At 47.2% G+C, this 19,586-nt stretch overlaps 1 protein-coding gene across 1 annotated transcript in view; it reads right to left on the bottom strand.

Annotated features, from left to right (window-relative positions):
- Positions 1-628: 628 nt before the first annotated feature.
- The window catches only part of myo16 (myosin XVI), a 128,732-nt gene continuing 109,774 nt past the window's right edge, over positions 629-19,586 (bottom strand). Inside the window, exons 31-35 of the mRNA XM_080412619.1 lie at positions 17,606-17,982; positions 15,659-16,834; positions 11,135-11,287; positions 9,849-9,934; positions 629-958 (exon numbers count right to left, since the gene is read on the bottom strand). Coding sequence (XP_080268745.1) covers positions 788-958; positions 9,849-9,934; positions 11,135-11,287; positions 15,659-16,834; positions 17,606-17,982 — 1,963 coding nt within the window. The 3' untranslated portion in view covers positions 629-787. The remainder of the gene's footprint in view (positions 959-9,848; positions 9,935-11,134; positions 11,288-15,658; positions 16,835-17,605; positions 17,983-19,586) is intronic.

Below are 19,586 nucleotides of genomic sequence, written 5' to 3'. Positions count from 1 at the left end.
TCAGACAGGTGCACCTTGGGATACCCTGACCTGTGGCACACCTAGCAGTTGTCATTGTTACAGTAGCATCTGAAGCCTGGTCGTGACAGACTGAGCTGGGAGCTGTATACCTGAAACAGTTCTGTCAGCAACTCAGAACACACCAAAGCTGTGAATACAAACATGTTAATTGACTTGTAAACGTCAGATCTAGGATCAGGTCTGAGAGGTGTATGTGTGTGATCGTGTGTGATCGTGTGTGTGTGTGTGTGTGTTGGGGGGGGGGGGGGGGTATTTGTCACACGCAAGCAATAGTGGGAACAGAACACAAATAAAATCAGCACCATGTTTTGGGGTTGGATCACATTTGTGCACAGTAATTCAATATGATAGGCTAGAATATCGAGGACCACTTCGTAGCGGACTAATACGGACAGACTCTGCTCCCTATGGGAACCTTCACTGTGTCTGTCAGCCACTCATTCTCTGTGGATAACGGCTGTCAGTGTTGCACGGTGGTAGGTCTACAAGCCTCCATTTTATGGGATGGGGCTTTGGAATACGTTTGCAGAGGACTTCCACATTGAGGAGAGGGGAGAGTGATTGGTGAACTCAACTCAGGGACCAGACACCTTCTGAAGTCTTCCTGGGTGCTCCGGTGGTTTGGCCTACTTTGACCTTTTTTTTTTCAAGAAATAAAGTTTAAAGGACAAAAGTATGTGAGGGTGGCAGAGGGCAAAGAAGGAGGGATGTTGCAGCCAACGCAGAAAACTGGACCACACATCTATCCACCCATCTGGAACTTGTGTCATGGGGAGGCGTTCCTATTGGTCCAGAGCAGCTTGGGGGGCAGGGGTGGCGACTGAGGTGGGCGGTGCTTCCAGTTGCTGTGCCCCTCACACTGCACTCGACGCCAGCGGAGCAACTCCCCGAGGGCGGTGCTCTCATCCCCGGCACACACGCGCAGCCGTTGGTTCACCTGGGGGTGCAAATGAAGGGGCCGGCCAGGAGAGGAGGTGGGGGTGGGGGTAGAGAGAAAATATTATACAAAGCGTTCACATTCAAAGCCCTCGTTAAATTATTACTGACTCCTCAACATTCAGGGTGCAGGGAGATGAAGTGGCCAGGCTATGAGTGCAGGAAATGGGGAGGAGAGAGGTGGTTTGGCAATGACAAGCGGTGGTTTTATGCACATACAGAGAGGGAGCAGAGAAGGAAAAAATAAAATCATATTTCACAAGTCAATCAGATTTGAATCGCGTGCAAGAGGAGGATGAAGAGGAACCGAAAGAGATTTGATATATCATATTCTGATCATTATCTGTCTGCATTAGGCCCCTGACACTGGCGGCTGGAGGAAAAATAGGCCACATCTCTGCCTGATCCATCATTTTGAAAGAAGCAATAATCATTGGGCTGATTTTCTCCGCTCTCGGTGGGCCAGTGTCTCTCCGGCATCGTCCTAACAGAAGGAGAGGAGATGAGATGAATCTGGGGCTGGCGCTGAGCCCTCTCTGGAGACACCAGGGACATCTAGGAGCCAGCAATGGGAATCCCTTCTGTGACTGGCAGCTTTAATGACACCTCATTTCCATACCCTTGTACCCCAGAGCCTCCATACGTCAACTTTTAGGAAGGGCCAGAGAGGAGTGGTTATATGTGGAGACAGACTGCAACACCTCTATGGAGCGACTACCATATGAACTGACCCTTGAACAGACATGCACACACACACACACGCACACGCACACGCACACGCACACGCACACGCACACGCACACGCACACGCACACACGTCAGTCTAAGTAGGAGATGTCATCAGTCATCAGCCGGTCAATACCCGGGCCGATCAATCAGAAAGGAATTCCAATCTTCCTCAGTCAGTGGTGCCAGCAGTAGGACAGAGCCCTGTTGATCCGTAACAGGTTATGATCCATACCAGTATGATCCACCAGGTTATGATCCATACCAGGTTATGATCTGTTCCAGTATGATCCATACCAGGTGCGAAAACTAGTTTTGGGCGACATGGTTCAGGATAGGTCTGGAAATTCTATGGATCGGAAATTCTTCCACCATTCCTTTCCAGCAATAGTTTATAGTAGAACATTCCAACGATAAATGTCAAATGTCTACACATGTAATGTTAGCATGCATGTGTACATGTGCACACACACACACACACACACACACACACACACACACACACACACACACACACACACACACACACACACCACACACACCACACACACCACACACACACCACACACACACCACACACACACACCACACACACACCACACACACACACCACACACACACACACACACACACACACACACACACACACACACACACCACACACACACACACACACACACACACACAGGTGGTGATTCCCCCCCTGTTTTCCATCGCTGCTGGAGTTGGAGAGGAGAGCTAAATAAAACCAGCGGGAATCACACTGCAACATTTTCCCTGCATATTGCCAAGCATACAGTACAGTCAGTGACGCATTCCAGGAATCCAGGCCACACAGTCACATGCACACACAACCACACTCACAGACACATATACACATTCCCACACATCTATTCACGCACACACACAAGCATGCAGACACACACACACACACACACACAGGTACGTGTGTGCATTTGTGTACGCACAGGTATGTGTATGCACGCACAAAGTCAAGCTGTATGCACTTGAATACACATATTCTCACACACGCACGCACACACACACACACACACACACACACACACACACACACACACACACACACACACACACACACACACACACACACACACACACACACACACACACACGCACACACACACACACACACACACACACACACACACACACACACACACAGCATTGATTGCCTGTACAAGCACAATGCTCAGAGACCTAATCTATAATTTACACCTCCCTGCCAGGCTATTCTCTGCTCTGACGCCAGCCAGGAACACTGGCTACTGGAACAGCAGACATGCAGGAACACTGTGTCCTTCTGCAACACCACACACACACACCCACACACACACACACACACACACACACGGGCCAAGCACGCACACACAAACAAACACACACACACACACACACACACACACACACACACACACACACACACACACACACACACACGCACGCACTCGCACTCGCGCACACACACATAACTGTGGCTAAGCTCCGTCCAGAATATGCAATATTGCCACAACACCTGGACTGGTATGATGCTATTGGAATCCCTGATGTTTTACCATTCAAATACAGTCTTTTCCCACAGAGTGCAGTATAAAGGTGAGGTAATATACTGTATCTTACTACAAATTTGATTTGAGGACTTTCAAATATTCGTATTATATTATTAGATTTTCTAGAGAACTACAGTATACTACATAATATACTGTACATATTATCCTGTATGTATTATCGCGCATGGTTAAATTATCATCAAACTACCACATGTCTCTGAAGAACATGTACGTGATGCAGGTTCATGGGTAAACAATGTGCCACGACAAGGAGAATCCAGCACAGGAACCTTCCTGTCGGAACTACAGTTTACAACACTCATGAATGAACGGGAGCATTCAAGTTAACCCCCAATAACCCACCATACAACTAGTTCACCTATCATCAAGTCTGAGAGACAAAATGTACAGCGTAGTTAAGCCTGATCTTTAGTCTGTGGCCCCTGGTACAGACAGAAGGGTCTGTGGTTCAGAGTATAGACAGAGGGGTTCACTTGAATGTCCATATACGGGACAACTAAGTGGAGGGCACCATTATAGGGGGATCTCCACTGTACTGGGGGCCAGTATGAGTGCATTAACATTGCGCAATATCATGCCACATGCAACATCTACTCACACTACAGTATTAATGATAACACTAGTTAGTAAAAAGAGGTTTAGGGTTATATTGTGGGATCAAGTAAAGCACACATAGTAGTGGAGTGTAGCCCCCCCCCCCCCCCCCAAGCACACACACACACACACACACACACACACACACACACACACACACACACACACACACCAATCGCTATTTCAGAAAGACAGATGAATGTTGACATTGAAAACCACATATGCATTTGATATGAAGTGTCTTTTAATGTCTACATTGTATGATGTGTGTTTAACTCAACAGTGACGTCATTACCCGCATCTCAACATTGAACCGTGCTGATTACATCATCACTTATTTACACCCCCCCCAAATCACGGATCAATCATGTCTTCAAACAACACAGTTGCTGGTATATAAAGTGTCTGCTTTAGAAATTCAAATGTGAAACAGCAAGCACTTTAACGGAGACACACACACACACACACACACACACACACACACACACACACACACACACACACAATTACAGAGACTCTTAAATGCCTCCTCCCTGGGGGAAGGCCAATATCAAAATCAATATGTTAATGGAATGGTAATGTTATGGTAATGCCATGATAATCTAGGATGACTAGTGGTCATTCCAAACTGTCAGTCAGAGACTAAAGGTTGACCCGAGGCCATACAGTAGTAGGCCAACGCCTGTCCACACACACACACACACACACACACACACACACACACACACACACACACACACACACACACACACACACACACACACACACACACACACACACACACACACACACACACACACACACACACACACACACACACACACACACACACACACACAGCGAATTAGCACAGGATGTCAAATTTCAGTGACACGTTATGCCTGATTAATACTTGGTTGCATGTCATATAGCACACTGAACACAGGCGCCCTACAAGCTCACAACGTGTAGCGCTGCCACACGCTATGAGCTTGTAGATCGCCTAGTTTCAGTGCGCGACACCGGTGCACAGGTAAGTATGAATCACCCGTTAGGCCTCCATTGATCCCAGCCATCGGCACGTACTGATGGATACATGTCACTTACCACTTCACTATAGATAACTACATTACAGCGTATCAGTTCCCTGTGGTGAACTAGCTGCACAAACCTCCATTTCATTTACACAAATACTAATGCAGGGTGGGGGAAAAAATCAATTTCTGTCCTTGGTCATCTGCATAGCTGTTGAAACACAGAGGGCTCAAAACCCCACTGTAGACTAGTTCACTAATACGCTCGGTGAGGGTGGTAATGGTATTAGAGGACAAACAGTTAAAGGCCCTCTGTATTAAGTGTGTACACAGTCAAATCCTCAGGGCTAATTTAACTCTGAGAGTGAACAAATGCAACCAAATGGACCCTTATGGATCCATTTGGTTACGTTTGTACACTCTCGGGAGTTAGAAATGGATAAATTAACACAGAGGATATTACTGTGTGTGGGTGGTTACAATGATGACCTGTATGAATAGATTTCCACCCGTTTCACTTGAAGGGGGAGGGTTACTCTCTCTCTCTCTCGCACACACACACACACACACGCACGCACGCACGCACGCACGCACGCACGCACGCACGCACGCACGCACGCACGCACGCACGCACGCACGCACGCACGCACGCACGCACGCACGCACGCACGCACGCACGCACGCGCGCGCGCGCGCGCGGCCTAGTGAAGCTTTGGCCAGCGAGAGCAGGAGAAAAATCATACATGCACGCATTGACAAAGACGCACCCCGGTCCCACCAATTCATGTATTCATTAATTTCTACTCATTCGGAACCGGGAACCAGCCTAGCCTAAACTATAGTGACTCTCTCACCATGAAGGAAGAAGACACAAAAAGAATGACTCAATACCATCTAACCAAACAGTGAGAAAGTGCAAACAGACAGTTGTCCATTCTTCACACGATTAGGCTAGACTGCTGTTGACTAATGTTTACAGAAACCGAAACAAGCCCACCCATTCATTCCTAAGCGAGCTATCCATCCCCCCGCCCTTCATTCATCCCCTGCTTTTCTCTGTCCCCTTAGATCTGCTAATCCTACATCAACATGGTTTGGAATGCGGCTAATTGAACGGTATTCTGGGCTGCAGACTGGTTCCCAACTCCTCAATGAACTCATGGTAATGGAACCAAGTTCCAGACACCACACTTGATTAGTGAGATAAGGGGGCCAACATGAAGGTCACCCTGGATTGTCTGAATGGTAATCAGTGAACTAACACCAAGTATGACATTCTCCCATAGCCTCACCAATTAGGTCTAGCATAAACTGCTAGAACTGAGCTTTCAAGGTCTGGGGGTTATTCTTTTACCAATTTATATAAAAAGCATGAGTACTGCCAGTAGTGTAAGAGTAATTATAGTCAAACATTGAACCAGTACAAGATGATAAGATCTTTTTGGAAACAAAAACAAAGCACACAAACAAACAAAAATAAGGGGATTGTGCAATGGATTCAGCAAAATAAAATTCCTGGCAGAGGAATGGCACAAACCGCAATAAAAAACTGCAGCTCTCCTTTGCCCAAAAGACATTTCCCAGCTACTTTAGTGTTTTCGTAATGAATGCATGTTCGCCACAGCCACAACATGTAGGCCTATCGGAGTGCACGTATTATATGCTTGCATGGCAACTGTGCATAAATCTTTGCTAATCCGCAGGTTGTCTAATAGTATGGTTGGAAATAAGTTTCTGTCCACCCAAACATGCAATTCAAATAGTCCAAACATGTCTGCTGGAGCCAGCGATTAGCCCACAAACCCCCACCCCAATACCCGCTCAGCACTACTTAAGCTTCTTACTCTGGGGTTAATGTTGGGTCACACCGCTTGACCACCAACTCTCCAACTCTCACTGATCAACTCTTATCTCACAAGAACTGACCTGCATGCATGGAGATAACCCAACTGTACAGATCCCTGAAGAAAAGTCAATGTCTAGATTAGAACTCAATGCCATGCAAATGTTTCCTCATGCCTGATGTTGCAGAAGCAAAGATGCAAGCGGCATACAAGTGCATCTCCGATATATACAGCATTAAGATTGTGAGGGTACAGTAGCGCACTAGAGTCCTCAGTTTTAATTAAAAATTGACCCTCCATTTGACACTGAAGATTTTACTGTGTCGGATAGATGTCAGTGTGGAGGCAAAGTGTTTACACTGAACCCAAGAGCTGCAGTTTCCTTCAAAGAGGCAGAGACAGGAAAGACAGGTCACTGATTCCAGGATCAGAGGTTTGGCCATCACTCTGATGTCACAAAGGTGAGGGTTGCCAGCTGTTCTGATGCCTGAGGCCAGTGCTTAAAGGTATCATGACATTCATTTTCACTTTTTTTATTTTCAATGTTTTATTTGGGGTTTTATGACCTCAATTACACCCAAAAAACCTGAACTTAGAACATTCAGTGGATTTTCTGTGGTCTGGGGTTTTCTGAATAACTAGGCTGAAAAGTAATCTGAGCTTGGCCCTTCGACAGTGAGGTCACAGTCGATTAATCCCGCCCACTCTCCTCCTCGCCCCTCCCCTCCCCTATCCTTTCCTTTGGGGAGGGCGGAGCAGAGGCGATGATTGACAGGCAAAATCCCTCACCAGCGACACCCGCAGGCAAAGATTTCTTTTTTCATTGCAGTTGAAAAGGCTTTAGAAATGTGAGAGAAAAACACCTGCCATGGATCACTGGAATTGAATTTTCACTTAAAACTTTTTGTACACTTTTGAAGGACCAGGACAAAGACTTTGAATGTGGTGTAAAAGTGAATGTCATTAAACCTTTAAGGGCAGCTTTTACATGAAGAAAAGGGGGCAGGAGTGAGGCTGTGCCATGGATCAATGGTTTCCAAGTTTTGGCGTGGACCACACTCACCACATCCCTACAAGTGAAGGGTGCTTCCAACAAACCCTCACCCCCCGACCCCCCTCCCTGCCTTAGAGGGCAGCCCCCGTGCCGAACGGAGAGAAGTTGAGATGCCCCCTCTGGAAGAAAAGACAAGAAGGAGAAATAGCGACAATACTTTAGCATCACAGAGAGAGAAGATAAAAGAAAGAGAGGAAGAGTGAGACAGCAGAACAGCCTGTACATTACCTGAGGGCATACAGTTTATTATGCCATTTTAAACTACTTTGCAGTGTAATGCTGCGATAATACTGGAATAAAATCCACCGTGAAGTAACGGTATAGCCTGAAAAGGAAGTTTAGAAGGTTCCACATTAGAAGCTTACCTCAGAAGACCTGGCTATTATATCACTATGTCACACCGTGTAAGAATAACCGAGGCTGTCTTGAACAGGGTGTGCTAGCATACCACATGCTGGGAAACATCTACTCACTGTGCTCATCTCATTTTCTACACTAAACTCATATGACATTTTCAGAATGTCTCTTTCTCTTTCTCTCACAGTCTGTAATAGAGAAAGCAGGGATATTCCATTAGCAAACCAGGGGAGTGGGAACGCAGCGTGCCTTCTTATCTCTGGTGAGAATCTCCAGAGAATGCTGTGCCCGGGGCCGCATGGAAACTGGATCACAACGTACTTTGCTCCTTTCCATTTGCTTTTTACACCCCTGATATCACCGCCAACTCTCCATAGAGCACAACACAGATCCCAATGAAGGACGAATGGAAATGAATCAATTTGCCATGTCTTGTTTCATTGAATCAATGGATCTCCATCGATCCAGTGATACAATATGGACATTTCATTCTGGCCGCAGTTGACAGCGATTGGGTCAGATACTATTGGGGAAAACGCAGTGTTGTAGTCACCCTCAGGTGTTACAGGAGCAGTTAATTGTGTTAGGTGTTATTTGTATTCAGATCACCTCTCCCAGCGAGGGCCGATTCTGTACCAGTGAATAATTAATAACCAAATTCAATTATTCACATTTTGTAACACTGCTGTGTTCATTAGTCTTGTGTGTCGTCTTGTGTCTCTATTTTTAGACGAGGTTCTGTGTGTTAGTTGAGATGGTCAAGGTGGATTCTCCCTTTCTCCGCCTCACGTGATGGGCCTATATGCGGTTGTACGGGAGCGTGTGTGTGTGTGTGTGTGTGTGTGTGTGTGTGTGTGTGTGTGTGTGTGTGTGTGTGTGTGTGTGTGTGTGTGTGTGTGTGTGTGTGTGTGTGTGTGTCATAGGAGCTAAAATCCAATCCTGTAACCCTAAACTTATGTTAAGAGCCAGGGAAAGCTCACATGTCACAAGTGAAACAATTTGTTCAATGGAAGCCACTTTTAAGCCCTTCTCAGTAATGATGAACGTTGTTGTTACGACAAAGTCTGAAACAACATGTAGCCCTGCCTAATATTGTGTAATTTCTGTGTTTGTGCTTAAATGCATCGATGTTTGACAAGATGCGAGCGAGCAGGTATGCTCCCTCTGACTGTCTCCTTGACTGTTTGTGCTCAGCTACAATAGATGAGTGTAAATAGCAGCACTCCAACATACACAAATGTAAGACCGTCCCCTAGCCATTTCAGCCTGTTTAAGCATCTCAGCATGATGCCTTCATCAGAGCATCATCATCAGCATATTATGTACTATGTATGTAGTATGTGTTCAAATAAAGACACAGGATGCTGGTAAGGTAGTTTCCAAAAGGAGGCCAGCATTGAAATTTCAGTATGTTCATAGAAATGAAACAAATCTGTGAATATAATTCTTTGAATATATGTTTTAGATATTTTTTTACTCAAATCTTTGCTTCTGGGGGTCCCTGGAACAAATTGTTTTGAGATGGGGGTCAGCGGCCTAATACCTATAATTTTGGGTGTACCTTGACATGAAGACATTTGAGAACCACTGATATAGCAACGTTAGCATACGTTTTTTCAGAAGAAGACATTTTTAGAATCGGCCTCAGGTCTTAATGGGTTAAGGAGCAGCAAAACATTTCTATTGAGACCAATCACTGTCGGCATGTGTTTACCTGAGTATGATGGCTGTCCATGTGTCTGTGCAGAGAGGTGGAGCTGGACGAGTTTGACTTGCCGTGACTGTCATCCTCCAACGACCCTGAACAATGACAGCATCAACACATAAAGTAAGAACGTGGGAGTGGAGGAATGCGCACCCACCAGCCATCATTTAACACACAATCATCATGGACATGCAAAAGTCTGAAGGTCATTGCACTCTTCGAACGCGCAACGCGATGGGGGCGGAAGCGAGGGTGGGGGTAGTGAAACATCATGTGTCAAGTGGCAGAGGGAAACATAAAGGAAAAGAGAGGAAGGTACAGTAAGAGATCAATAGGAACACTGTAATCATTGTAGGCGTTTTTTTTGGGCGGTGAAACCTCCCCTATAAGTGAGGTTTGGATATTTGTACAACAAATCCTGCGCTGTGATTGGCCAAAAATTTACCCCGCCTAACCCTGCACCGTGATTGGCCAATCACAGTCTATTCAGGACTGTGATTGGCCAGTGTCACATGACACATGTGCATAGCCCTATATAAGAAACCATAACTTTAAAAAAAACATAAATTTGTTTTTTTAAAGTTATGGTTTCTTCCATCATAAAGAGTGTTTCAATAAATGTATTTATTTTTTGTACATGATTGGTTGACTCCATTCAGTATTGTGATTAGCTAGCAAGACACCGCCCACTTCACACAGGGTGTGATTTTTTCTTTTTCTTTTACATTTGCCGTTTATTCTCTTTCAAATTGTATTATTCTTCTACTCTCGCTATCACCATCTGGGCCAATCCACCCATCCAATCAGCCCTTCATAGCACCCCTCCCGTCATACTTCCCTCACTCTGTGATTTCTCCGTGAAACAATTTCAATCAGGACTCCGTAGTGAAAATGACTGACAAGTCTGATGTTCAACCTGGACAAGCTAGCTGGTCAGAATGATTCATTTAACCCATTAATACCTGGAACGCATCTGTGTCACTTTAGATTTATTTGGCTATTCAAAAATAGCAGATATACAAGCTCATAGCGCGGCACCGAGTGCCGCGCTATGAGCTTGTAGATCTGCTATTTTTGAAAAATCGTGAAAAAATATTTTTCAGATTTTTTTTCAAAAAACTGTTAGGATTTAGAAAACATTTTTAAGAATCGCCTCAGGTCTCAATGGGTTAACTATAATCTACGTTGTTGGTTTGCCCACCAAGCGTTGGACCCCCCCCCCCCCCTCCAGAACTTATACCCTGGGCAAAAAAAGTTATAGCTCGTAAATGGACATATCATGCGTGCTCTGGTACCATTGGAGATCTGGTTGCCATTCTCGATGGGGGCGGGGCTAGGGCAGTGGGGATTGCGGTTGTTGGCGTTCCTGTCCTGTAACTGTGGAGATGGGGAGGTGGGGGCGGAGCCACAGTCTTCCCGTCCAGGCAGGTTGATGTTGGAGTTGAATCCTGAGCGAGAAAAATGAAAGGAGCATAACATGGTATTGATCAGCACACGCATTATATATAGTGCCTCATGCACAGAGGAAATCATATTCCTTGTACACACATAAAGGACTTGCAGAGAACAGCTAACTACCTCACTACCAGTGTTGGAAAAGTTACTAAAACATAGTAATATATTACTTATTACATATTACTTGTTTAAAAAGTAATATAGTTACTTTACTTATTATTCCCTGCCAAAAGTAATTAGTTACTTTACTAGTTACTGGAAAAAAGTAATACATTACTTTAAGTTACATATTACTTTATAGTTACTTTCCAACACTGTGTCGGAAAAGTTACTAAAACATTACTTTCCGACACTGTGTTGGAAAAGTTCCTAAAACATAGTAATATATTACTTATTACATACAGTATAACTTGTTTAAAAAGTAATATAGTTACTTTACTTATTACTCCCTGCCAAAAGTAATTAGTTACTTTACTAGTTACTGGAAAAAAGTAATAATATTACTTTAAGTTACATATTACTTTAGTTACTTTCCAACACTGCTCACTACCATTAGTCCAGGTTCCTCTTCAGATAAGACAATTAACCATTCCCATAATCGTATTGTTTGTTGACTGTTAGGACAGGCCAGCAAGACTACATTCATGACATCACCGACGTTCAAAATATTTGTGTTATGGATTGATGGGAATACACGAGTGAGAAAGAGGCAAATTCCTGCCCAATGTGTTTTTTCCGGTATTCGGCCTGATGTCATAGATACAGCATTCACGCAGGGCTGTTCGGTAGGAAGGTGACCCAACGTGACCCTCGTCTACCCCTACAGTCAACCCTCAGGGACTCACATAGCTCTCACCACACATGCAGAATGGGGATGTGTTCACGTGTGCGGACGATCGTGTGGGTTTCAGCGTGTGCGTGGACGGGCATTCATCAGCTGCCATCCCACGTCGAGCAACCCCCGGCCCCCTCTATTCATGAGATACCTAAATATACTCCTCTCTATCCTCCACACAACACGGCCCATGGGGTAGGTGGGTGTTTGCATGAGCGATAGAGAGGAAAAAAGACTTGGAGTAGGTGAGAGAGAGAGTCTATGCGTGGGATGGAGTGCTTGTGAAGAGTGCAGGGCTGGAGGGGAACTCGCGTGTGTAGAATGAACCCTGTAGCCAGAAGGAAATGTCCGGGTGGAGCATTTCTGTGCGGCTGCTGCTGAAGGGCTTGATGTGCTTTGTTGCATGCAGTGTCGCACACGGAAATTAGTAGATGTATGAAGCATGGAGTTCAACATTGGTGAACTTTGACAGGGTGTCAACCAAAAGGAAAGAAGCATGTTGTCGACCCCACTTGGCAGGCATTTCGTTTCAGTAGTTTGTATGCCAAACGAACCACACACCAGAAAACCATGCACTGCCCCCGCAATCCTAGGTAATTGACGCATTCGACACTTCGGCACGCATTGGCTGCTCCCCTTCAGACGCATGATGATCGTGCCCTAAATCCGGCTTGAGGTTATGGGGGTGCTAGTGGTCATGAGTGATGTTATAAGAAGGCCGCAGGGCCGACCACCTGCCCTCTTCCTTTGGCATTCCTGTGGCTTTCCCGTTCCCCTGAGAGGAGGAGGTGCAGGAGCGCGAGGGCAGCTGCTCTTCACAAGGATGTCTGAGATAGCGACTCTAACCCCTGGCCACCCCCGCAGCGTCAGGTATCACACGCAGCCATTTTAACGGCCAGCAGGGAACGGAAGTAGGCCATCCCGTTAAGCCCATCGGCATCTCGCCGTGCTCAGATCTCAGCACACCGCCTGGCCTCGCGGACTCAAAATAACAGCAAGGTTGTGACCCCCCCTCCGCCCCAACTCCCGGCACCGAGTTCCCCTGTCGCAGACACAGTTTCCATGACGCTAGCTCTTTTTTTTCCCGCACAGGTACAGGCGCTGACGAGGAGTCAGCCGGTAAGGAGTCACGTGAGACGGATGCGTCAGTGCCTCTGCGTTTGCGTCTCTATGCTCTCTTATAAGGAGGTGAGCTCCAGGCCCTCTTGACCTTGTCCCCATTATAGCAGCATGACACAACTGGGTCATTTGCAAAACTAGCCAAGTCCACACAATTATTATTAGCCTGCATGCCTGGATGACCATTTGTCAAGACCGGGAGTAAACATAATTTGGTTGGATAATTCCCCCCCTCTCTAGTTCTCTAACCTGTCTCATTATGGCTGCATGATCGTAGTGTCCTGGTGTGCTCCTACAGTGGGCAGTCACACAGTCTTCTGTAGAACATGAGTGAGCTGTTGAATATTTCATACCCATCCTCATCATTCTACTTCTCATGTATTATTAACCCAGCCACTGCTAATACACTTTGAGGGAAAGGGACACTTAAATGGAGGAAAATGCACTGAGACAACATGTTTCTGTTGTCCCTGAGCCCTTCTCTGATCTGAGTGTTTCTTTTTTTTTCTTCCAAATTTCTTTGCCCACGATTTTGTAACCCATTGCCCAGTGCCAATTGCCTATGTAATCCTGGGCTACTCTCCCTCTGCCTGCCTAGGGAAAGCTCAGAACTGAGCTCATGCCTCCTTCAATGCATGAGGAGCTAGCAAGCCGCTTCTTATCAACTCCAACCAGTTCCTTTCCCCTCCATCAGGCGCCCCGGCTGACCAGGGGGAGGCAGTATAGAGACCAGGATTACTGCATGTTTTTATGAGGGTACCTACCCTAGGGACACGGGGAGAACATGCAAACTCCACACAGAAAGGCCCTTTCGCCAACCCCACCTAGGGTATGGGCACTGATGACGCGGAGGAGAGGAAACACCCCCAGCGCTCACAGCGTCCCCGGCGGGAATCGAACCCAGGACCTTCTAGCTGTGAGGCAACAGCGCTACCGACAGCGCCACCGTGCCCCTGTATGTTTCTTAAGCTTAATGGTGAAAGGGATGTCTAAAATGTGCTAAAGGCACCTCTGACTCTCCTGACTCATCCGCTTTACTGTATGTGACGAATGTCCTTGCCCTGTTTACGCAAAGGTTAGCCCTTGCATCAAAGTCGCAGCATTCAATGTGTGCTCTGCTTGTAGTACGCTGGGGAGATGCAGCAAACATGCTTAAAGTGCATGCTTTAAGTGCAGTGCGACAGCGAAGGCCTAATTTGGGCCTATGCTCCATCGCGCAGCGAAAATAGCAGACCTACAAGCTCACAACGCGTCGCATTCACGGCGCGTTGTGAGCTTGTAGGTCAGCTAATTCTGCCGCGAGACACTGTCGTGCGATGAAATATGAATCGGGCTCAAGCAGGCTACGCTAGCTAGCTCATTAGCTAACATGTTAAGAGGCAGCTGCAGCAGCCAAAGGGCACCACACAGGAGACTGTAACGGATGGGCTGCTTCATGTGGGCCAAAGAGGGTGGTTGGCCACCAGAGCTTTATTAACGACTGAAGTTTCCAGGTGTGAAGAATGGGGAGATACGTATAGGTGGGTGGTTGGGTGATCTCCCTTCCCCCACTCAAACGGATACACATGCACTTCAGCACATGTGCACACACACACACACACACACACACACACACACACACACACACACACACACACACAGTAGGATATTACTAATCCACAACCTATACTCGCCTGCCCTATAGAAGGTAATCACCCAATGTCCAATAAATCATCTGGCACAGACCTGGCTGAGAGTTTGATCATGACCTCATCACTGTAGCTATCACATATTGGTGGAGGGGTTCACACTTCACACACACACACACACACACACACACACACACACACACACACACACACTAACGCCCGCACGGACAGACACATGCATGCACTTACAGCACACACACACACGCATGTACGCACGCATAACCTACATCAGGTAGGCTGTATGGAACAGTGTGTGAGAAATTACAGTGACGCAAAGGTTAACTCCCCACCCACTAGACACACACACACACACACACACACACACACACACACACACACACACACACACACACACACACACACACACACACACACACACACACACACACACACACACACACACACACACACACACACACACACACACACACACACACACACACACACACACACTCGCGCACTAGTAAAGGTGTAGCCAGGCATGGCCAGGGTTCTCCCTACTGTTGATAAATCCTAGTGATGGACCAAGCACTCACTAAAGCAGCTTTAATTAAAAACAGTGGCTGAGGGAGAGGAGAAAGAGGTGTGATGCGGGAGAAATAACGGTGGATAGGCTCTACACAGTGTGTGTGTGTGTGTGTGTGTGTGTGTGTGTGTGTGTGTGTGTGTGTGTGTGTACGAAAGGGTCTTAGTTCATGTGTGTGAGAGCATATGTCACTGACCTCCATCTCTCATCTTGCGGCGGGAAGTGGACTTCCTCAGCAGGCTGCGTCCGGAGCTGATCAACGTGTTGAGTTCATCCATGGGGCTGGTAAGGGGTCGTCCATTGGCTGGGTTGAACAGCAGCGGCGAGGAGGAGCAGGAGTGGGCTCTCCGAGGCTCGGGGCGGGACGCCTTTGCCGGGGAGTATGGGGGGGGCTTCCCCAGGGGATCCCCCGCCACCCGGTGCAAGGAAGAGGGTTTCGGGGAGTCCGATCCCCCCGTGACCGAAGCCACCCGCGTCAAAGACAGGAAGCTGGGCTCCGGCGGGAAGGGGAAGTGGGAGGGAGGGCGGTAGGGGGGAGGGGGGGCATTGGGAGGAGGAGGAGGAGGCGGAGGGGTGAGAGGAGGCGTGGACTTATCCGGCATGAGGACGGTGAGGCTGGGCGAGGAGTCGGCCCTCTGCCGGGCGTACTGCGGCGAGAGGGGGCTGTCCGGGCCGGCGGCATAGTTCAGGTTCGTCTCAAACACGGGCAACTTCTTCACCTCCAGCGGGGTGAGGGGGGACTCGTCCGAAGCTGGGGAACAGGTGACGGGGGAAGGGGGGAAGACCAGGAGAGGCGGGCGATGGGGGAGCAGGTTGGGGAAGGGGGCAGGGATGTCACAGCCTCCGTCTTTCCCATGGGGAGTTTTGGAGGCCGTGCTGGCGTTCTGGGGGTGGGGGATGTCCATGGCGGCGCTCTGAGGAGACGCCCCCAGACCCACCAAGCCCAGCTGCATGGTTTCCAGCTTGGCTGCCTTGGTCGCCATGCTGGCCGGAAGCCAGCCGTCATCGGGCTGGAAGTACTTCATCTCCTCATAGACGGCCTCGGCGTCTGCCTGCTCTGGGCTGTCTGGGGGCTCCTGGAGGCTCCCGGTCCGAGGCTGGGAACCCACCATCTCAATGTACACGTCCTCCTCATCCTGTGCCTGGTACAGGCTCAGTGGCGCCCCGTGTGGTGCGTCTATAGAGGCTACTCTGCCGCTCCTGGAGAGCAGGGCCAGCTTGATGTCAAGGGGGCGCAGCCGCTGGAGCTGGGCCGATATGACGTTGATGTCCTCATAGGAGCCGGTCAGCTTGGTATTGGGGCTGCGCTTTGGCTTGGGGGGCGGCACCTTCCTCGTGGTGGTGTAGTCATCACTGTGGGGGCGGGGCTTGGCTGAGGAAAGTGGAAATGACAAGCAATGCCAGTTAGATAACGGGGATTCAGTTGTAACTCTCAAAAAATGTAGATCACTGGCTTCCTTTAAAACAGCCCTGAAAATTCACCTTTCATGAGGCCAAAGGGGGAGGTAGTTCACTTCTCCCTTAAAGGCCTATTCATACTAGACAGGCAACCCCCCCCCCCTTTTTACCCCCCCCCCACTTATTTTTTCTACTCTGTACATAGTGTTTTTTGGGCGGTGAAACCGCCCCTATATGTGAGGTTTGGAAATTTGCACCCCCCAACCCTGCGCTGTGATTGGCCACCAGTGTACCCCCCTAACCCTGCACCGTGATTGGCCAATCACAGTCTATTCAGGACTGTGATTGGCTAGGGAAACATGACACATGTGCATAGCCCTATAAATAGGACCATAACTTAAAAAAAAACATAAATGTGTTTTTTTAAAGTTATGGTTTCTTCCATCACTTCTTCCATCACTTCTTCCATCACTGTGATGACCACTGTGACCACACCGCCCACTTCACACTGGGTGTGATTTTTAATATATTTGTGATGATATTGAATGTTTGGTGCTATTTTATATGTCGATGAATTGAATACCTAGGACCCCAATGGAAACAAGACCGCAAGGACTTTTTATCCTTTTAGACAAAGTGTTGACTGTACTCGTGCTGTTTTTACATTTCTGTCGAATAAAATATTCAATCATATATCAATATATATCATATAACTGGTGAATGTTTGTGATGGTGCTGTATATACCTGCTGGGTCTGTAGGGGACAGTTGGGCTTTCGGGGGGCTTCCAGCCGGAGAGCCGTAACCCTCCGGAGTGGGACTTTCTTTAGGTCCCATTGTCAGTCCTGCACTCACTGCCTCATACGAGGCACTCAGACGAGTGTTGGGGTCCCTCTTTGGTTTGGGAGGAGGCTGTTTGCGAGGGGAGGCAAGACCTCCCCCACCCGCCCCATCCTCTGTAGTGTGGGCTGCCTGCTGCAGGGCTGGTTTGATGGATGGACTGGCAGTGGAATGGACCATGTTCTCCAGGGGGATGGGCACCGAGCTGGAGCGAAAGTGGCGAATAATTCGGCCACCCCCGCCGATGGAGCCCTCATAGGCTTTCCCACTTTTCTCCACAATCCTAGAAATGTGGGTGGAACACAGTAAAATCCTCAGTGTCCATTTCACTCAAAGAGGGTACAAATGGAAAAATAATGTACCCATAAGGGTACATTTTTACACTCTCGCATTTCAATTAACACTATGGATTTAACTGTAAATGATGACAGAGAGAAATATGCACTGTATGATGAGGAAGAAATGTACCAGTCCATATTGTTTTTGTGTTTCTATCATATATATTTTCAAACAGAGACTAAATGGTTTCAACCATCTACCCTCAGTCACCCACCACCAAATGAAATCATCAAGCTTCAGCCATTGCTATAATTGCTTTCCATTAAATAATCATCTGATGCAGATTAACGTAATTATATCATTCAGATCATTAGTATGCATGACTCTAATACATGTCTGCATCATTTGTCATGCAACAAATATGTGCTAAAGAGGCCAATCGGAGGATAAAGACTGAAAACCAATAGATTATTCTTGCCGTTAATTGTCTAAGTCTAATCTCCTTGCAGTAATTTGATAACATGATCTCTCCAGTTTGATATTTCCTTCCGTAATCTGCCCAAGCCATCTGTTGGTCCCACTGGTGCAGGCAGGGGTGGCCTTCTGTGTGTGTGTGTGTGTGTGTGTGTGTGTGTGTGTGTGTGTGTGTGTGTGTGTGTGTGTGTGTGTGTGTGTGTGTGTGTGTGTGTGTGTGTGTGTGTGTGTGTGTGTGTGTGTGTGTGTGTGTGTGTGTGTGTGTGTGTGTGTGAGTGAGTGAGTGAGTGTGTGTGTGCATGAGGAAGGTTGTGCTGTACGTGACTGTAAAGTATGATATGAGTGTATAATCTGTGAATGTGAATATGTGTGTAATGTTTTGTGCATGGGTGTGTGCATATGGGGCTACTTATCCTCACAACCTCTGTGACACCCCTCCCACTCCCCCTACCATTCCCTCCTCCCGCTCAAAGCCCCCTGTGCTCCTGCAGATGTTACACACACACAAGGAAGGACACATAGAGGATACAGGAACTTACACAGTAAAATCCTCAGTGTTCACTTAACTCCAATTTGTACAAATGTACACCCTCACGGGTCCATTTCATTACACGTGTACACTCTAAGAGTTACAAATGGATAAATTCACATTTATTTTGACTGTGTAATAGTGTGTGTGTGTGTGTGTGTGTGTGTGTGTGTGTGTGTGTGTGTGTGTGTGTGTGTGTGTGTGTGTGTGTGTGTGTGTGTGTGTGTGTGTGTGTGTGTGTACATGTGCATAATTTCCTGGCATGCACCTAAATCCAAGTAGTAGTGTGAAATTAAATATTTCAAGAACATAATTGTTGTTGATGCCACTGCGGTCGTATTTGTGCATTTTGATTATATGGCCACAGTGTTATTTTATTACCTGGCTAGCTGAATGGAAGACAAGTGTTTCTGTTACAGCGAGTGTACATGAGTAGTGTTTTACATGGAGCTGTTTATCTAACATGGCAAGGTTAAAAACAAAGTGTAGTAGTTACTGAGAATTGCAAAAAAGCTGTGAAATAATGAGGAAACAAATGGAAAAGGATGCTTACAAAATATCCCTGCACTGCATGCCGCAATTGATAGCCATGGTTACCATGGCAA

This window comes from Gymnoscopelus braueri (genome assembly GCF_963280865.1).
Source record: "Gymnoscopelus braueri genome assembly, chromosome: 18".
Lineage (NCBI taxonomy): Eukaryota > Metazoa > Chordata > Actinopteri > Myctophiformes > Myctophidae > Gymnoscopelus > Gymnoscopelus braueri.
The sequence above is the reverse complement of the archived record's forward strand: the minus strand, read 5'-3'. Positions and strand labels throughout refer to the sequence as shown.